Source organism: Brassica oleracea, chromosome C7 (genome assembly GCF_000695525.1).
Source record: "Brassica oleracea var. oleracea cultivar TO1000 chromosome C7, BOL, whole genome shotgun sequence".
NCBI lineage: Eukaryota > Viridiplantae > Streptophyta > Magnoliopsida > Brassicales > Brassicaceae > Brassica > Brassica oleracea.
In genome coordinates, this window is record NC_027754.1 from 36,423,426 (window position 1) to 36,441,755 (window position 18,330).

At 32.0% G+C, this 18,330-nt stretch overlaps 3 protein-coding genes across 3 annotated transcripts; 2 read left to right on the forward strand and 1 right to left on the reverse strand.

Moving 5' to 3' along the window:
* Nucleotides 1-49: 49 nt before the first annotated feature.
* LOC106303208 (uncharacterized protein At1g43920, Chloroplastic-like) lies at nucleotides 50-670 on the forward strand. Its single transcript, XM_013739539.1, has 2 exons — nucleotides 50-536; nucleotides 618-670. The coding sequence occupies exons 1-2, from the start codon at nucleotides 50-52 to the stop codon at nucleotides 668-670; spliced, it is 540 nt and encodes a 179-aa protein (XP_013594993.1).
* A 1,308-nt stretch (nucleotides 671-1,978) lies between these two features.
* LOC106303773 (anaphase-promoting complex subunit 11) lies at nucleotides 1,979-2,757 on the forward strand (the record flags this gene model as incomplete). The annotated part of the gene is given in 2 exon segments (XM_013740090.1): nucleotides 1,979-2,097; nucleotides 2,249-2,757. Coding segments are annotated over 2 exon segments (235 nt in total), but the record flags the coding sequence as incomplete, so codon positions are not given.
* Nucleotides 2,758-8,527: 5,770 nt separating this feature from the next.
* On the reverse strand, nucleotides 8,528-9,687 carry LOC106305071 (MADS-box transcription factor PHERES 2). Its single transcript, XM_013741451.1, has one exon. It carries the CDS (start codon nucleotides 9,653-9,655, stop codon nucleotides 8,528-8,530), a length of 1,128 nt encoding a protein of 375 aa, XP_013596905.1. The 5' UTR covers nucleotides 9,656-9,687.
* Nucleotides 9,688-18,330: the final 8,643 nt, after the last annotated feature.

Sequence of the window (18,330 nt, forward strand, 5' to 3'; positions counted from 1 at the left end):
TATTGTTGTTTAACTATGTTCTTACATAATTTCTTTCAGGTTAACGAAAATGAGACAAGATTACAGCTACAGTCAGTCCTCTTCATCATCAGAGTCTCTAGACATAACCTCCCTTCTTGAAGCCGAATGTCAGATTTACGGGGATGAAGCTGACAGTAGCTACTGCAATTCATTGCCGGTTCAGTACCCACGTCAACCAGAGGCTGATGATGGAATCCCCACGACATGTTACTGTGGAGCTCAGCCTGTTCTCGGATGCTCTTACACTTCTAAAAATCTATACAGAAGGTACTTTACGTGCGACAATGCTGATGATGGAGACTGCCACGTTTGGAAATGGTGGGAAGTGGCAGTAATGGAGGAGATGATGGAGTTTCAGAGACAACTTAGGGATCTTAAGGTCCAAGGTTATGAGAGTGAGCAGAAGGTCCTTCACCTTGAGAAGACGGTACATGAGCTTTCCAAGAACAAATCAGAAGTTAAGCTAACGGTCTGTCTGTTAGTTTTAATAGGTTTGGTGTTATTGATTGTGCGAGGTAAGTTTATCTCCTCTATTTCATTGTATTTTCTTGAATTTTGATGAAATTTTTTAATGTTTTATCTCATGTTTTTTTCAGGAATCATTGGAAAGGTTTCAAAGGAGAGTGGCGGTCCTCAAGATTTTCTGTAATAAGGTATGATATATTTAAAAAAGTTAGTACTGTTGTTGTGTTTGAAATGAACTTAGTTTGCTTGTAACTTGCTATCTGCTCTGATTTGAGTTGCTTTAATTACTTACTTAGGAATTAATTCGGCCTAGCTTTGGTGTTAAATGTTTATATACCTAAGGATTCCGCAATGGGACTCACCATTGGACTCACTATTTCGATTCGGATCCTTCACTATTCAAACAAAAACAAAACAGAAAAAATATTAATATTTAACTATCTAAGGATTCCGCAATGGGACTCACCATTGGACTCACTATTTCGATTCGGATCCTTCACTATTCAAACAAAAACAAAACAGAAAAAATATTAATATTTAACTATCTAAGGATTCCGCAATGGGACTCACCATTGCGATGCTCTAAGACAAGTTTTTTGAATACGTTTGTTGTTGACATAAGAAAATATTTTCGTTAAAAAAAAGAAGAAGATATAACCACGAGCCCATTTTAGGCCCAATTTAAACTAAAAGCCCATACGTTAATCAATTCGCGTCTTTCATTCCCTCCTCCTCGCTGCTTTCTCCGTCGCATTTCGCTTCTCCGTCATCGCCGGTGAGATTTTGAATTTTGTGTCCGTTGTGTTGATCTAAACCTTATTGGGTTCTTCGTAATATCTGAGTATATCGAATGAATGTGTTCTCTGTGTTACTGTGTGTTCCAGAACGAGTTTGATTCGTTGGAGTCTCGAGAGAATCGTCCTTTGAGTGTTAAAGTTACATCTTTTATTTGTTTTTGTGAAATTAATTGTTTGGTTGCTTATTTTCACTACAGAGTTAGACTGGTCTAATGATTGGTTTCTGCCTACGAGTTGTTCGATCAAATGTCTGAGAGAATTGTGTGTGTGTTTTTTTTAAGGGTTTGTAAAGCTGATATAAGATTTGTTCGTTTCTTTAGGAGGAAGCCATGAAAGTCAAGCTCTTGCGTATCCTTCTTACTTCATTATTTATCATGCATCGATAGTTTCTTTGATGTTCAAAACGTGATTTGTTGATTCATGATGATATCTAAAACTATTCTCTTCTTTTGATGAGGATTTTTGTTATCAACTCTCAAGTCTCAACTAGTTTTCACATAGGGTAGACTAAGATCAGCTCAATGTTCCTAATTTTGGAAAACTGTTTTTTTTTTCTTTTCCCTTGACTCTTGTTGCTACGGTGTCTCCTGACTTCGAAAAAAACAGAGTAAGTTTCTTTGTCCCATTAGTACATGTGTTATGTGGTTTCTCAATTCCAGTATGTGAACTCTTACATTTGTGAAAAAAAACTTTAGGTGGCATGCGGTTGCATCATGGACATGGGATGCTCAAGATGAGACATGTGGGATATGTCGTATGCCATTTGACGGTTGTTGTCCTGACTGCAAACTCCCTGGAGATGATTGCCCTCTAAGTAAGTCCCTACTCTCTTTTCATGTCTCTCTACACAGTGTGATTGTTTGGTGAAAATCTTGTTAAGCTTTTTATTGTATATTTCAAAAAGTTGCTAAAACTAAACCCCTGCTTTCTATTCTTACGCGTGAACGCTTATGGTGATTGAGCAGTTTGGGGAGCTTGCAACCATTCGTTTCATCTCCATTGTATATTGAAATGGGTTAATTCACAGACGAGTCAAGCTCATTGCCCTATGTGCCGTAGAGAATGGCAATTTAAAGAGTAAGAAGTGGAGACAGAGAGTTGTGCCTTGATTACATATCTAGCTTTGGTTTCCCTCTCTAAAGGTGTGTTGGAACATTGTTTCGAATTTAATACGACCCCCGATCGATTTTAATGGATATAAGTCCACTTCGAAAGTGTTGTCCGGGTGTTTGATACGTTTTGATCACGTTAGGCTGGCTCACGTTTAAAAATTCAACTCCATTTATATTAACTTTACCATATTTAATAAGTTTATCTTACAATATTGAAATGAACAATAAAAAAAGAAACTATCAAAATAACACCACCGTTCCTTCATCAATCGTATCGTCCTAGTGCAGTAGAAGAGAAGAGCTGTGATTTATCATGTATAAACTATAGTTGTACATGAAATATACAAGTGGTAGCCATATAACAAGACTCAAGAAGGCAGAGAGAGAGATCACTACTTCTTGGTGATGGCATAGATAGCATATATGATCCCCGGAATGTATCCTAAGAACGTTAACGCCAAACATATCCAAAACTCCACCTGCAATTATTTATTTTCCCCATATTTTGTTTCAAAAATTTGGTATAAAAATAGAAACTATAGTGTATAGACCAACGTAGTCAGATGGATATATAAAGATAAATAGAAACAAACATGGCAGCCAAATTTAAGGAAGACGCCGAGAGGAGGCAAGAGGATAGCAAGCACAATATCTATGCAATTAGCTGTTCCACTTCCACTTCCACTTCCACTTCCTTCGTCCGCCATTTTTTGGTTCTTCCCTTCAAGCTCTTCAAGGTTTTTTTTAGATATAATATATACCTACTTTTTTTCCCCCAGGTAGTATAATTCTTCATCACGATCTTAATGCGATCAAGCTATATATTACCTACTTTTGGGGATTGAAATACTCATGAACCACGTGGGATTGGATATATTTCCACGTCGACAAGTCTAACCAATATTGTACATATGGCTTAATTGGTTTTCCGCCACCATTCATAGACAATGTCTTTGGAAAATAGTAGCTATTGACATTTACCAACAATCACCAAAATATTATATATCATTTCATGTCAATTTAAAGTTTTGAAAAAAAATTCCCTTATAGTAATAAAATTTGAATGCAGTAATTATAAAATATATAAATAAATTTCACTTTCCAATTAATATTTAAGCACTTAATATATATTTTTTTGTAAGACTAATTTATTTTCTTATCACTAATATATATAACCTAACAAATCAAAGTTTTCTAAATCTTCATTAATCCCCACAAAATATTTTTTTTTTAATTAAAATTATAACTTAATCCAAATTAAAAGGAATACAACCAAATATAAATATTATAGACATGGTTTCTGATTACTAAATTAAATAACTAATGATTTTAAAGTTATTATGATAATATGCTTTTGATGTAATATAATTTAAAATTTATTTATTACCTATTCGCAATTGTATTAGTTAATCAATCAACTATAAATATTTTACAAGCGCGTTTGTTAATCAAACACATAAAATCACAACTATTTATTTCTAAAAAACAATATACTCATAATTACATATTTATCGATTAATCTAGTAAAATCTAAAGTCTATCTTCTCAATAAAAAATATTTACATTATTATTATTTAATCCTTGTTCTATCTATAGCCAACCAATCATAAATATTTTATAATATGTTCATTAATCAAATATTTAAATAACTATTACTTTTTCGTACAAAATGTATGTTTACGTTCTTATATTTTATAATATGTTCATTAAAATAACTATTACTTTTTGTAATATAATTTATTAATATTATTATCTAACTATTTTAACTATATTCAATAATTATAAATACTAATGTATTAGTTAATCAAACATTTAAAATTACGACTTTTAATATAAAATTGTTTATTCACGATTATATTTTTATCGTTTAGTCTTGTCAAACACATACCATATTTTATGATATCAGTTAGTTTAATCCTAATTTTATCTATAATCAACTAATTATAAATATTTTATAAACGTATTCGTCAATCATATATTTTTAAAATACTATTTTTCTACAAAATTGTGTATCTATAATTACATTATTATCGTTTAGTTTAGTCAATAATTTTATTTAATAACTTTTATATCTATAGTCAACTAATCGTAAATATTTTTACAAATGTATTCACTAATCAAATATTAAAAATCACGACTATCCTTTTATGTAAGATTGTGTATTTTTCGTTTGTATCGTTTAATCTAGTCAGAAACATACCATATTTTATAATATTAGTTAGTTAAATCATAATTTTATCTATAATCAACTAATCATAAATATTTTATAAACGTTTTAGTGAATCATATATTTAAAATACTATTTTTCTACAAAATCGTGTATTCATAATTACATTCTCATCGTTTAGTCGAGTCAAACACATACCCTATTTTGTAATATAATTATTAGTATTATTAATTTTTATTTAATCATTATTTTATCTATAGTCAACTAATCATAGATATTTTACAAATGTATTCGCTAATAAATATTCAAAATCACGACTACTCTTTTCTGTAAGATTAATTTTTATTTAATCACTATTTTATCTATAGTCAACTAATCGTAAATATTTTACAAATGTATTCGCTAGTCAAATATTTAAAAACACGACTATCCTTTTCTGTAAGATTGTGTATTTTTGTTCTTATCGTTTAATCTAGTCAGACACACAATAAAAATATGGTATGTGTCTGACTAGATTAAACGATAAGAACAAAAATACACAATCTTACGAAAAAGGATAGTCGTGATTTTAAATATTTGATTAGCAAATATGTGGATGACTATCTTTTTATGCAAAAATATGTATTTACAATTACATTTTTATCTTTTAAATTAATCAAATCAATGATATAAAATTAATATTGTATAATATTATTAGTATTATTAATTTTTATTTAATTATTATTTTATCTATAGTCAACTAATCGTAGATATTTTACAAATGTATTCGCTAATAAATATTCAAAATCACGACTATCCTTTTCTGTAAGATTAATTTTTATTTAATCACTATTTTATCTATAGTCAACTAATCGTAGATATTTTACAAATGTATTCGCTAGTCAAATATTTAAAAGCACAACTATCATTTTCTGTAATATTGTGTATTTTTGTTCTTATCGTTTAATGTAGTTAGACACACAATAAAAATATGGTATGTGTTTGACTAGATTAAACGATAAAAACAAAAATATACAATTTTACGAAAAAGATAGTCGTGATTTTAAATATTTGATTAGCAAATATATGGATGACTTTATTTTCCGCAAAATTATGTATTTACAATTACACTTTTATCTTTTAAACTAATCAAATCTATGATATAAAATTAATACTTTACAATATTATATGTTATTAATTTTATTTTATCTTTATTTTATGTGTACTCAACTAATCATAGATATTATTCAAACGTATTTTTAATTGAAAAAATCCAAACTATATTTTTTTATACGAGATTAAGTACTCACAACCACATTCTTATTTTTAATTTAGTCAAACCCACAATGTTTGGTTCCCACTTGGTTTGTTTGTTATTAAATTTTTGATAATTCAACGATGTACATTAAATCTAATGTTTGATTTTCTCTGGTTAAACATATCTTCAACTAAATTTTAATTATTTTTTTTGATAAAGGGCTTAACTAAATTTTAAGTTTTGTTTGCTAACAATTATTTATCATTCTAATAATAACTTTTGTCTTAATAAAACATTTGTATGTTTGTTCAATGATTTATTGGAGCCTCTTTGTAGTCTATATGTTACAAAATTTGAATATATAAATATATTTTTCGACATACAAATTTATATATAAATAAATAAAATGTCAATATCTACAACAAAAATACTGCAAATACAGTACAGTGAAACAATCTTAACAATGCGTTAACTGAATGGTAGACCATTACGGAGAAGCTATTGTCGGCAAAAAAAAGAATGGTGGTTGGCCGAGCCAATGGCTGCGCCGTGGATTTTGACGAGAGGTCTCATGGAACAATTTTTTTTGATCAAAAACAATTTAAATATCTTTTTGCAAAAGAATATTTAAATATTCAAATAAGACTAATTCTGACTGTAACGAAATAAAACAGTTATTTTGTCTCTAAAATTTAACTAGTTAATATGTATAGATTATTGAATTTTTTTTTTAATAAATTATATAAAAGATTACTGGTTGAGCCATAACTGTAAGAAAATTAATTTTTTATTTAACTGTAATGGATATAGTTTTAAAATTTATTGATATATCAATATTTTTTCTACGATTAAAAATGTTACTTTAGAAAATAAGATTTTTACATTGTATAAAAAATGATTGTAGTTTTAAAAACTACTCTAAAATATGATTGGTAATTTTAAAGATGGTAGGTAAAAATGTAAGCTAGAGATAACTCCTAGTTAATTAAATATATATTCTATTAAAATATAAACATGAACTATTGATATAGGTGTGATCCAATTATTTTAATATGATTATTAAAAAATTTTATTAATCATTTAAGAGAAATAATATACAAAAACACACAAATATGACTAAAAACACAATTTTTTTTGTAACAGAAATCGATTCTATTAAAACAAGAAGATGACCTATTGATATAGGTGTGGTCCAACTATTTTAATATAATTATTAAAAAAATTTATTAATCATTTAAAAAAAATATTATACAAAAAAACCAAAATATAACTAAAAGACACAAATATAACAATTAAATTTCTAAAAATGTAATACAAAAATATATCAGCCGTATTAGATTCTAGTATATTAATAATTTAGCTTTAGTTCGTAACTGTTTCGAACCCAAATCAATTTAGGACCGGACAGGTTTATAGGAAGATGACGATGCGTTCTCACATGCACTTCGATACTTGAAACATATCCATAGTATCAGTCGTATGAGTATGACTAGTCTTTTTCATATATAATTATTTTGTTGACGTTGCTTTTTTTTTATTCTTTACACTTATTAGATTTGATTGGTATGAGTTGTGATTTCATTTTTTAGGTGTAGAAATATTGCTGTGAATTTTTTTGCTTTGACTTTAAATTTTTAATTTTTAAAAATCTATAAATTTGAACCGTAGTTATTTTTCTTTGAAGAACAATTATAAAACATGAGTTTAAAAAAGTGTTGTAGATTTTTAAAAAATGGATGTGAGCTTTAAAAAAAAATACAAATCAAGATTGACGTAGATTTATGGCCGTAGGTATAACTGTGGTTGTGGAGAGCATCAACAGCAATTGCCAATCACACCCAATCATTTCATAATAAAACTAAAAAAATCATCAAATTCAATATTAGTGGCCGACAGTTTTGTATAATCTCAACTAATTCTCATACTTTATATCCTAATCAAAGTGGTCTTGTCTAAATTTTTTGGAGCTTATCTGTAAGACTAAGCATTTTATTCTTATCTTTTCTAATCGTAAACCTTCCCGTGACTTTTTGGCGGTCTTGCGAAACATGGTAAAAGAATGCATTGTGGATGTTAAGCTTGAGCTACGTACAACAACCATCTTGCAGAACTACAACGCAGGCGTCATCTTTGAAACATGCGCAAGCTTCTGTGTATAACACAAATAGACGAACACATTGTTATTTGTTGTTCGGTTGTTACAACTTACAAGAACAACGGTGTAGGGCGACATCACTGATAGGTTTTGTTACGTATAGTACCGGTCTACGTGAACTTTGATCCATTACTTTGGAGAAACGTTTCAAGTGTGTATAAATCTCAAAATTATATTGTGTTTTGACCCAATCATGCAAAAGCGTGAACAGTTCAATTGTTACGACCACTTTTCACCCAGGCCCTAAAACGTTAGGTTGCATATGGCCATGTTTCCCAACATGTCCGTGATTAAAGATTTGGGCCACTTAATTAGTATTTTCCTATGAGAGATTGAGGGTCCATTAGTACCTCTAAGGAGGCATGCAAATATTTGTCTATACTAATCTTATTCACCATCACAAGTACTAGAAAAGATCAAACCAGCTATAAAAAAGAAAACAACATAATTTATTTTTTAAAGGCAAAAAAACCTTTAATTATTATTACAACAACTGAAATATTTTAGCAAAGACATCATATATAATGTTATCTTTTAAAATGAAGAACTGACAAATGCAAATTATAACAAAATTCACTCCAAACCAAACCTAGTAGGCCAAGGGTTGTTGTTGGTGTTAAGAGCAGAAAGATCCATGGACGGCATGTAACTGGTGCTTGGTAGTTGATAGTTGTTGTTGTCCATGGCAGCAAGGCTTGCAAGCTCTTCAGCATAACTCATCTGCTGAGTTTGTGCCATCAATTGGTTCAGGTACGGTTGATCATGTAGATTTGTATACTGATTGAAACTCTCACTCAGATTATGATTCATATCCAAACCCATACCCTGGTTCAAACCATTGAATCCATTTTGATTCTGATCATAAACATTATCAGGCACTTGGTTTTGAATTGGCTCTTGATAATTCATCATATTCTGATATGGAACATGACCAGAAAAGTTAGTTGGAACCTGGTTGTGAAACAACGCTTGCTGATTCATATTCTGATATGGAATATGATCATTAAGATAAGCAGGAGCTTGTTGATTCATATTCATGTTTTGAATATGACCATTAAGATACGCAGGAGCTGGTTGATTCATATTCATGTTTTGAATATTATCAAAATTAAATCCGTAAGGCATCGTTACGGGAGAAACATCTGCATCAGCAATAGGGTTCACATCCCCAACAGCAGCACCGACATCAAGGGGAGGAAACGAAACTGGCCCGCCGTTGGCCTGAAGCAAATGGATCCTCTTAGTTAGCTCACTGACATTATAGTCAATGAATTCACACAATTCATTAACAACACGTGCATCACTAGAATGATGCTCCATCATCCTCTTCCCTTTGAGAAGATCGAACATAATCTCTTTAAGTTCGAGCTCTCGGTTCTCGTCTTTCACCCTCTCGAGCGTCGCTTGTTCTTTCATGATCCTCTCCCCCGTATACCTGTCTTGGTCGTACATCTTTTTCTCCCGTTCCACCTTCGGGAACCCCATAAACTTGGAAATCACCTCTTCAGCACCTTCCCTTGACGGCCAAGCCTCCGGGTTCGCATCGTTTGGACCGTTGTAGACGACCGCACATGCTTCGACGCCGCAGAGAGTCACAAGCTCGTTGAGTTTCTTCATAATCCCTCCCTTCCTCTTCTTGAACGTTGTTCTCCTTGATGTTTTGTCAGGTATGAGTGATAACTTCACCCTGGACCTCACCATGATTATCTTCTTTTGTGTTTGTGTGTGTGAGACTTGTTGGTACCCTGGTTGTTTATATAATAGCTGGAGGGGTGATTCTAGGCATTATAAAATTGTAGTAATCTCTTTGCATTGACACATTAACACAAAATTGCAGTAATTAAATTGTGGTAATCTTTATTCGTTGACCAAAACTTTCTATACTCCCTTCTATAGTGTGTGTGTGTGTGGCTGTGGTGCATTTCTTTATTTATTTTGAGTCACTTATATTCGTAAGTTTTCTTTTATATAAGACTAACTTAGCTTAGTATATTAGTCTATTTTGTTACGATCACTAATTTCTAGCTTTGTTCATAAATTTTGAAATTATATATGTACTATTTGTTTGGAATAGAGTAAGAAATTGTTAAGATATATGTAAAATAATGGATATTTGTGTCCGCGCATGCGGGCATAATCTTCTTACAAATATTTATTAGTTTAAATCAAACATGTACGATAAGTTATTATTGATCTTTTCAAAAAATTAAATCAACATCAAATTATTTATATTTGATAAAGAATTTCATTAAAAACACTCAAATATTAAAATAATTAAAAAAATATTTTTATGCAAATGTTTTACCTGTTTAATATTTGATTATAAATTGTTGTATATTTTAATTTAAATATTTTAAAATATAAAATATTATTTTAAGATAACGACAAATATATATGAATTATCTTTTTTTTTTCTAAAATATGATATTATTAACATAAAACTTTTTTTTAATTATATATATATATATATATATATATAATTTTTAAGGGTAACAATGATATTAACCGATCTAACTTTTAACGTGAGAGTTTGAATAAAAAAAATCACTTCGCAAATAATATTATAGATGAGAAAAAAGCAAGATAATATGCGGTAAGATATGATATCACGTAATATTTTTTCAGTGCATACATTGTTTCAAAAGATATCGACTCAACAATACTTTATACATGATTATAAGTGAAGTTTATGAAAAAAATCAATGTACCATGCACATACACGTGTATGAAAATGATTGACTAAAAGGGATAAGGATCATTTAATATTAGAGATAATTTATTAAATTATTCCTACCTTTTGGGGTACTAATGCATCAAGGAAGAAATGTATTCTTGATTTCAGTTTTAGGAAAATATATTGCCAGCTAATTCTGTGTAATTATTTTGAAAGATAAAGAAAAAGAAAATGTTTTCAAAATGAATTACAGCTAGTATCCCAAAAGAAAAGAAGAAAAAATTCACATTTTCATTTGTTAGGCAGGTGCTGATTTTGTTAAAAATAAATCGTTAGACGGTAATTAAGTGTTTTGTAGAGAACTACCGACTAGGTGTATTATTTGGAGTCTAGGTATTAAACAATTATTAATTTATATTATATATTTTGCATGTATATAAGATATTTTAGTTTTTTGGTTTTATTATAAAACTATTTTGATGAATTGTCAAAATTAGACATACAAAATTAAACATATTTATGGATTTATACCAACATTATAACTTAATTTAACAGATTAAGACTAATTTATATCAATTTAAACTAATTTTCGGTTTAAACCAATTTTCAAGAATTTAAACTTATTTGAATTGTATAAATCGATTTTTAAGAAAATTGTTTGGCTGGACCGTTTTTTATAACCAATGATAATATGCATGATTAGTTGGATCCCAAATGTTATAATGTAACCTTTTGTTTTGTCTTGTATACCTTTAACATTTTGAGCTAGCAACACTTCATATATTTCAATCTTTGATATTTGCCCCCAAACCTGAGATAAAACCTCAAAGGAACCAAAAAGAAATGAACAACAAGAAAAGGTTAACAATGTAGACATAAAAGTGTTCTCTCTTCTCTCTACTAGCAAATAAAGAGAGAGAGTGTGTGTGCTTGTGTGACACTGAAACACAACTGTAAATCAGAGAATGTGTGTGCTTGTGTGACACTGAAATACAACTGTAAAACAGAGAGAGTAAGAAGAAGCTGGCCGTGAGTAGAGAGAGTGAGGTCAAGCCAAAGAATGTCAATACTATTACTATATTTTATTTTATTTTGGTAAAAATGTAAAGATATTATTACCAAGTTTTTAAATTTTTGACAGAAGTACAAAGGAAACTAGGAGCAGAAAAATAAAAATAAAATCCTAAACAGAGACTCGATCTAGTCTAAACCGGGGCAGACACGACAAACCAAAACCATCGTCTCAAAGCTTGACTAAGTCAGCACCATCCACTTTCCACAAAAAGAGGAGTCACCGGTAAATCGAGAGCCGGAACCCGGTAATTTTGGCCTCGCCGATGATCCGCTCATTAAGATATTGACTCAACCAAGACCAGCTCGCGGATGACTTACTTAGCGTCCGCCCACAAAACAAACAGCAGTGGCAAGGGCCAAGCACACTAGCCGCAACCAAACAGAGCATTTATTAGACACAGAACAGACTAGAAACCAATCTGCTCTGAGCCAAAATGGGTCGTAACCTTCGTACTCCTTGACATGAAGCCTCGAACCTGCACAAAATTGTCACGCACACCACCACTAAGCTCAGGCGAACCTAAGTGATACTGGGATGTGAGCGAGGACCAAGCGTCGACGTGAACCGCTACAACGCCTGAAGTCGTCGAGAACCGACGAACTAAAACCTGTGCTGCTAGAATCTGTCTCATGCGACAGCAAAGACAGTATGAAGAACCAGGGCCCAATCCTCACCGAAGACCGTCGCCTTCAGAGGACCAACAAACAAGGAATCGAGAAGAGAAGATCTGAAGTGAAGCGGCTTTGCGAGAGGCCACTCAGGAGGCACAGACAACCACCCTTTGAACCAAGCACAAGACCTACACGAGCTGGAACAGAGCTCGAGGACAAACCCACCTGCGAACTCGAGCTACAAGACTCGCCACCGTGGTAATGAGATCCACCGGTGTACACTTAGACTAGGGAAAGGAGAGACCGGCGCTTGACGACACCGACAAGAATCGAGAAACACCAACCCGAGTTGATTGACATCCTAGAACAGAGGCAGAATCAAACCGCCGCTCCTCCTCTCGAACAGAGCGAAACCGGACAGAGATCTGAGGAGAAAAAGATCTAAGTCCTGAACCCAAAAGCCGACTGCAACATCCAACCACCGTTCATCCTCCTCACCAAGGATCCAGAGAAAGCAGATAAACCGCCAGAGTCACATCTCCTCTGCAGCGGAGCGCCACCCGAGACCAAACCCTAACCCCGAACCTTGTGCATATCGAAGGAAAACGAGGGAGACGGAGCGGCAGCAAAACGGGAATAATAAAGCGAGAGACAGAGGACCTCCGGCGCCGGCACTCGCGCGGACGCGCCACCGTACGCCGGGGAAAAATCAAAGCACCGTAAGAGAGAGACTGTTGGGCGAGAGAGAAATAGAAGGAGGAGAGAGGATTTTTTGATAGTATCGATCTTATTACTATATTTTTGATGTTTAAAAACGAATAAATGGCGCCATTTTTTATAACTTCATTTCATTTTCGTTCTTTATTTGATGTTCCTGCTTTATTTCCAAGTTGATATGTAAGTGCAAAGATGACACCACAATATAGTAATGCAGAAGATAAATCAAGGAGATAAAACAACTACAAGCAACACTTAAGCTTTATTAGAAATTGTCTTGTATACTATATTACAAGATCTGCTTAATCAGCTTTACACAGTCTGTTACACCCTAACAACTGCTACTGAAAGATTCCTAAGCCACTTGTGTCTCTCTTCCGTCAAGTACTTCAGCCACTGTTTCAGCATGACCCAGAACACTTCCAAGAGCTTATCTCTCTCTATAAGATCAGCATCTATGTCTCTATCTCTATACAGACGACCCCATAGCTATCTTATAGTTATTCTCCATGTTCCCGAAACTCTAGTCTCCAAGACAACATGTATGGACATCTTCCATAATAATAAGTGCAATTTTTTTTTTCTTGGAATGCACTTATTACTCTTTCTTTAAATCATAAACTTGCTTCTCAAGTTTATTACTCTTTCCATATCTCCAAGATATTCTCTTGCTCTCCAAGTCTACACGACTCCAGCTCAACACTTTCACTCCACATGGTCTTTACCACTCACCACGACGTCTCCTTCAGCGATTACTTCGGGGCCAGACATCTTACATCTTCGTGATATATAGAGAAATGTCGAATTTGCAAAGGTAAATCGAATTCGAATTTCCCCTCTCTGGGCACCCATGCCGCGACAGCGACTAATTTGTTGGGGGTCTCGAGACCACGTAACTCCATTTGATCGTTTGGTAAGCCCATTGGGCTTAAGTAGTCCATATGATAATATATGAATGGGTCTAAAGCGTAAAGAAGGCCGCCCTATTTACATCTTAATAAGACCCATCAAATATTAGGACGGGAGCAAGTTCTATGATTATTAACACAAATCGTCTATAAGAATGAGAAACGATTGAAAAGGGTTTTCTAATTATATTTTTAAATATAATTAGATACTTGCAAGGCATCTGCTCTGACAGCATATGTTCACGAGATGCGAATATTGAGCTGATGAGTGTAGCGGTTATTTACGGAAACTTCAGGACTGATGTCACTTATCTTGTGATTGCAATAGTATAAACCAAAATAATTCACAAAACTAAAATGACTTGCCATATTTTTCTTGTTTTCGTGTGGACCACTAGACTAATAATTTAGACACAAGGATTTTGTGGTTGACAAATAAAAACGTAAGAAGTTCTAGTTTATTAAATGTGCGCATTGATTAAAGTTAATAAATTTAAATTAGAGAAAAGTAACAAATAAGGAGCTGATACGCGTCATATATGCATAATAATTGTTATAATGGAAGATAATTAAAGGAAAGAAAAATAGATGTGAGATTGGAGAAAGAAGAGTTTGATCATTATAATTGAGACATAGACCTTACAGAAAGGGAAGAAAAGAGTGGCTGATGGACAGGTTTAAGAAAGTGAGGATTCAATAAAAGATGACTTAAAGAAAGAGTGTGGCTAATCAGAGATTTTGACTATTATATCTCCTCTCCGACTTCACCTCCAGCGTAATTAATCACCAAACAACACATTGTGTAATTATTCATTTGATATGTTTTTCAACCAGACAAAATTCCTTTTTATAATTGCTATGTAATTCGTCTAACTTTTTTTTGAAAAATTAATTTTCAGGAATGCCGACTCCAACAATAAGTCAATGGAATAATTAGCCTGCGTAGAATGAAAAAATAAATACCCAAATTTTTTAAGTCTAAACCAGTTGTACATGTGAAATTAGGTTTCAATTTCAAATTCCTGAATAAAAGACATGATATTTGATAAATATAAAGTTATACCGACTAACTTGTAGAATACAAGAACAAATGAAAGAGTGAATTTTGACTGCTTGTTTCAACTTTAAAAGCCATATGTTATTTTATCAATATGGATGCAAATATATATTTAAATAAGAATTTAATTACAAAATTATTAATTCTGAATTATTTAAAATAATTTTCGTTAAATATTATGTATTAAAATGAATGAAAGTGTTATTGTTCTATTAATATAATTCCGACTAGATATATCTTATTAAAACAAAATCATAATATAAAAGTCACCTTTAATTCATGTGTTATTTACAAAATATGTCAATTAGAAACCTTTGAATGTTTATTTATTTGACATTAGTTTTTAACTATTAAATTTTATTTTACTTTAATTATAACAGAATCTTACAAAAAATTGAAAATGTTTTATAGTATAACGCATTAATTAATGTCCTAATTTGTAATATAATATTATTAAAAATTGACATTAATTAATATTTTATTATAGAACAAAAAATATATATGATATTTTATAAATTTATAAGTATAGTGTATATTATATTAAATAGAAGTATTATCTGAAACTTACTATGGCAAAATTATACTAAATTTGTAGATTAACCATTTTATTTTCATTGAGTGAAAAAAAAAAACTTTTTATTTTCAAAATATTAGTCTCATCTAAACTGATAAACACAGCATCCTACATTGTTAGAATAAACTAAAAGTTGTAAACTATAGAATATTTTTACTCAAAAAATAAACTTGTTAACATATGTTAAAATTTTACGTCTACAAATATAAATTATCTTTATGTTTATTTTTTGGAACTCACAACTTTATATTATCTAAAATAATTATATATTAAAAATTAAAAATTTGTTTAAATATAATCCTAATTTTCGAAAATGCAGATCAGAATCTATTATACAACTAAAAATATATGCCGTCTATTTATAAATCAAAATGTGGAAAAAGAGTTAAGGTCCTACTTGTGTAATTATACACGAGTAAGATCATGGGTCATACTTTTCAACTAGACAAAAACACTTTTTATTATTACTTCTTTTTATCTTTTGAAAATACATGTCACCTTCTTAAAAATGTTTATAACTTTTTCATTCTTTGTATTTCCGTTAATTAAAATTCAAAACTGCTCTTTAAACTTTCTAATTATTGCTTTTGCTTTACGTAGGACTAAAGATTTATATACACCCGCTACAAAGACACAAAAATCTCCCCGAATCAGTTGGTAGCATGAGATCATATAGAAAAGGAAATAACAATTTAAACTTGAATATGTGTATCTATGAATATGAAGTTTCAAATCTTTCACTTACGCTTTTCTAAAACTTTGAATTGAATTTTGATAGCATCTCTAGATGTTAAATAAGAAAAAACATCAAAGATATTTTGTATATAATATCTTGTTCGAAGCCGAAGTTAATGAGATTTGATTACGAAGAAAACTAGAAAAAAGACAATTATTTTAGACTTAACTATCATTTCGTTACAACTATTTAGTGACGTGAAATGTTATATAAGTACTAAACAAATACTTAAACTTAAAAATCATTTTAAGGATTCCATTAACTGGACCCAAATGTCAAAGAGACACGAGAATTGCCTCTTTCGTTATGTGCTGAAATCAAGTAAAGTCGAATACCTTTTCTTATTAAAAATATGAAAATGGTTTTACTTTTAGAGGGAACATAATTAATAATTACTGCATTACTTAACCTCCGTGATCAAAAACAACGATGATCACTAAACATGTTTGATGGTAATTTTGATTTCCGGCGATTTAGGACTCCATGTAAATCAGTACATGTAATTACTAATTATGAAATTTGACCTCTGCTAATATCTCTCCGTCGGCGAACACCTCCATCTTTGTCTTGATGCGTGGCACAACGTCAACTATATAATTACTAAATATATAATTGAACCTTTAAAGATTTGGAAGCCTAACACAACACGTGCTTATTGTTTTGTCAGCAGCCTTAATCAACCCAAAGAACAGTGCTTCATAGGTATCTCAATATCAAAGACCATTTTGCTACATTACATGTGAATATTACTATTTGTGAATTAGGCACAATGCTTGTTCGCATCTATGTTTTCGTTTCCATGTTACACCATTGTAACATAGAATTCGAGGCATAACATGGATACTTGGATTTGCCGTAAGAAAAAACTATATTTTTACATGCTTAATTTTAGGAGCTAATGAGCAAATAAATTAAACCAAAATGTAAGCGTTGTTATGAACAATGGGGATTGCCATTAACCAAGACAAGAAGAGATGGCCTATCGGGTCACGACCAGGCCCAACCACAGCCGTGTCTACAAGGAGAGAGAGAGAGCTGACTACAGGAGAGAGAGAGGCGGCTTAGAGAGAAAATGAAACCATCTTTCCTTTTTCTATTAGATGTTATCTTTTCTTTTATGTATTTAGTAGATTTCCTATTTCATGTAGGATTAGGATAAATACTCTTTCCATTTATCTCTATCTTGTAATCTTTATATAAGTAACCTCTTTTGATGATTAATAATACACACGAAATATTCAGTCTCAAACCCTTCGTTTACAACACGTTATCAGCACGATAGTCTCTAGACCCTGAGACAAAACCCTAACCTAAAATCCGTCACACATAAACCCTAAATCAGGCGGAACTTCAAATCGATCGATCTCTCCAACCCCGACGAACCAGACGACGAGCCACATATCAAATTGCAGCTCTTGACGAGATGAATCCATCAGTGCAAACCGTTCGTCGATCCGATCTCCGACGCGCCCACACTCGCAGAAACAACACACGGCGCCGACTTAGTTCTTTGGAACCCTAATCCGAACCTACAAGATTTTCTAGCCAATTTCAAATCCTATGAAAGATAAGTTTATCATACCTTAGTAGTTCGATGATATCTTGTTCAGATTATGGTGTTCATGTAATCTAATACTCCTTGTTTATTGTTTCATGATCTGAGAGGAGTTGGTGCAAAAATCTAATCTCAACGAACCCTAATTTGTCCTAGCTTGCGTTCCAGCTCGTTAGCATCCGATCAGCTCCAGCCATAAGGTGTTCCTGATCCTAGACGACCTCAGCTTCCAGTTCACATCACAGGCAGCTCGAGTTTACAATCAACCAGCTCGCAGTCCGATCAGCCGCTCGCAAATGAAGCAACTCGCGACCCGATAGGAGGCAGCGTCTGTCCAGCTCGTGTCCGAGGTTTATCAGTCCATCTTGGAGGTCCGGGTTCTACAATCTGCAAGACAAAGGTAATCCTAATTCTGAGAACATGAATCGAACCTGGTTGTCTTGTAAAGATTGAAACCCTAAAAGATAAT

What these genes read in the sequence shown, in the direction of transcription:
- LOC106303208 (XM_013739539.1), top strand. Translation starts at nt 50, where the DNA reads ATGAGACAAGATTACAGCTACAGTCAGTCCTCTTCATCATCAGAGTCT. An exon ending in GGTGTTATTGATTGTGCGAG is followed by an intron (nt 537 to 617) that starts GTAAGTTTATCT and finishes TGTTTTTTTCAG; the next exon opens with GAATCATTGGAAAGGTTTCA.
- LOC106305071 (XM_013741451.1), bottom strand. Translation starts at nt 9,655, where the DNA reads ATGGTGAGGTCCAGGGTGAAGTTATCACTCATACCTGACAAAACATCA.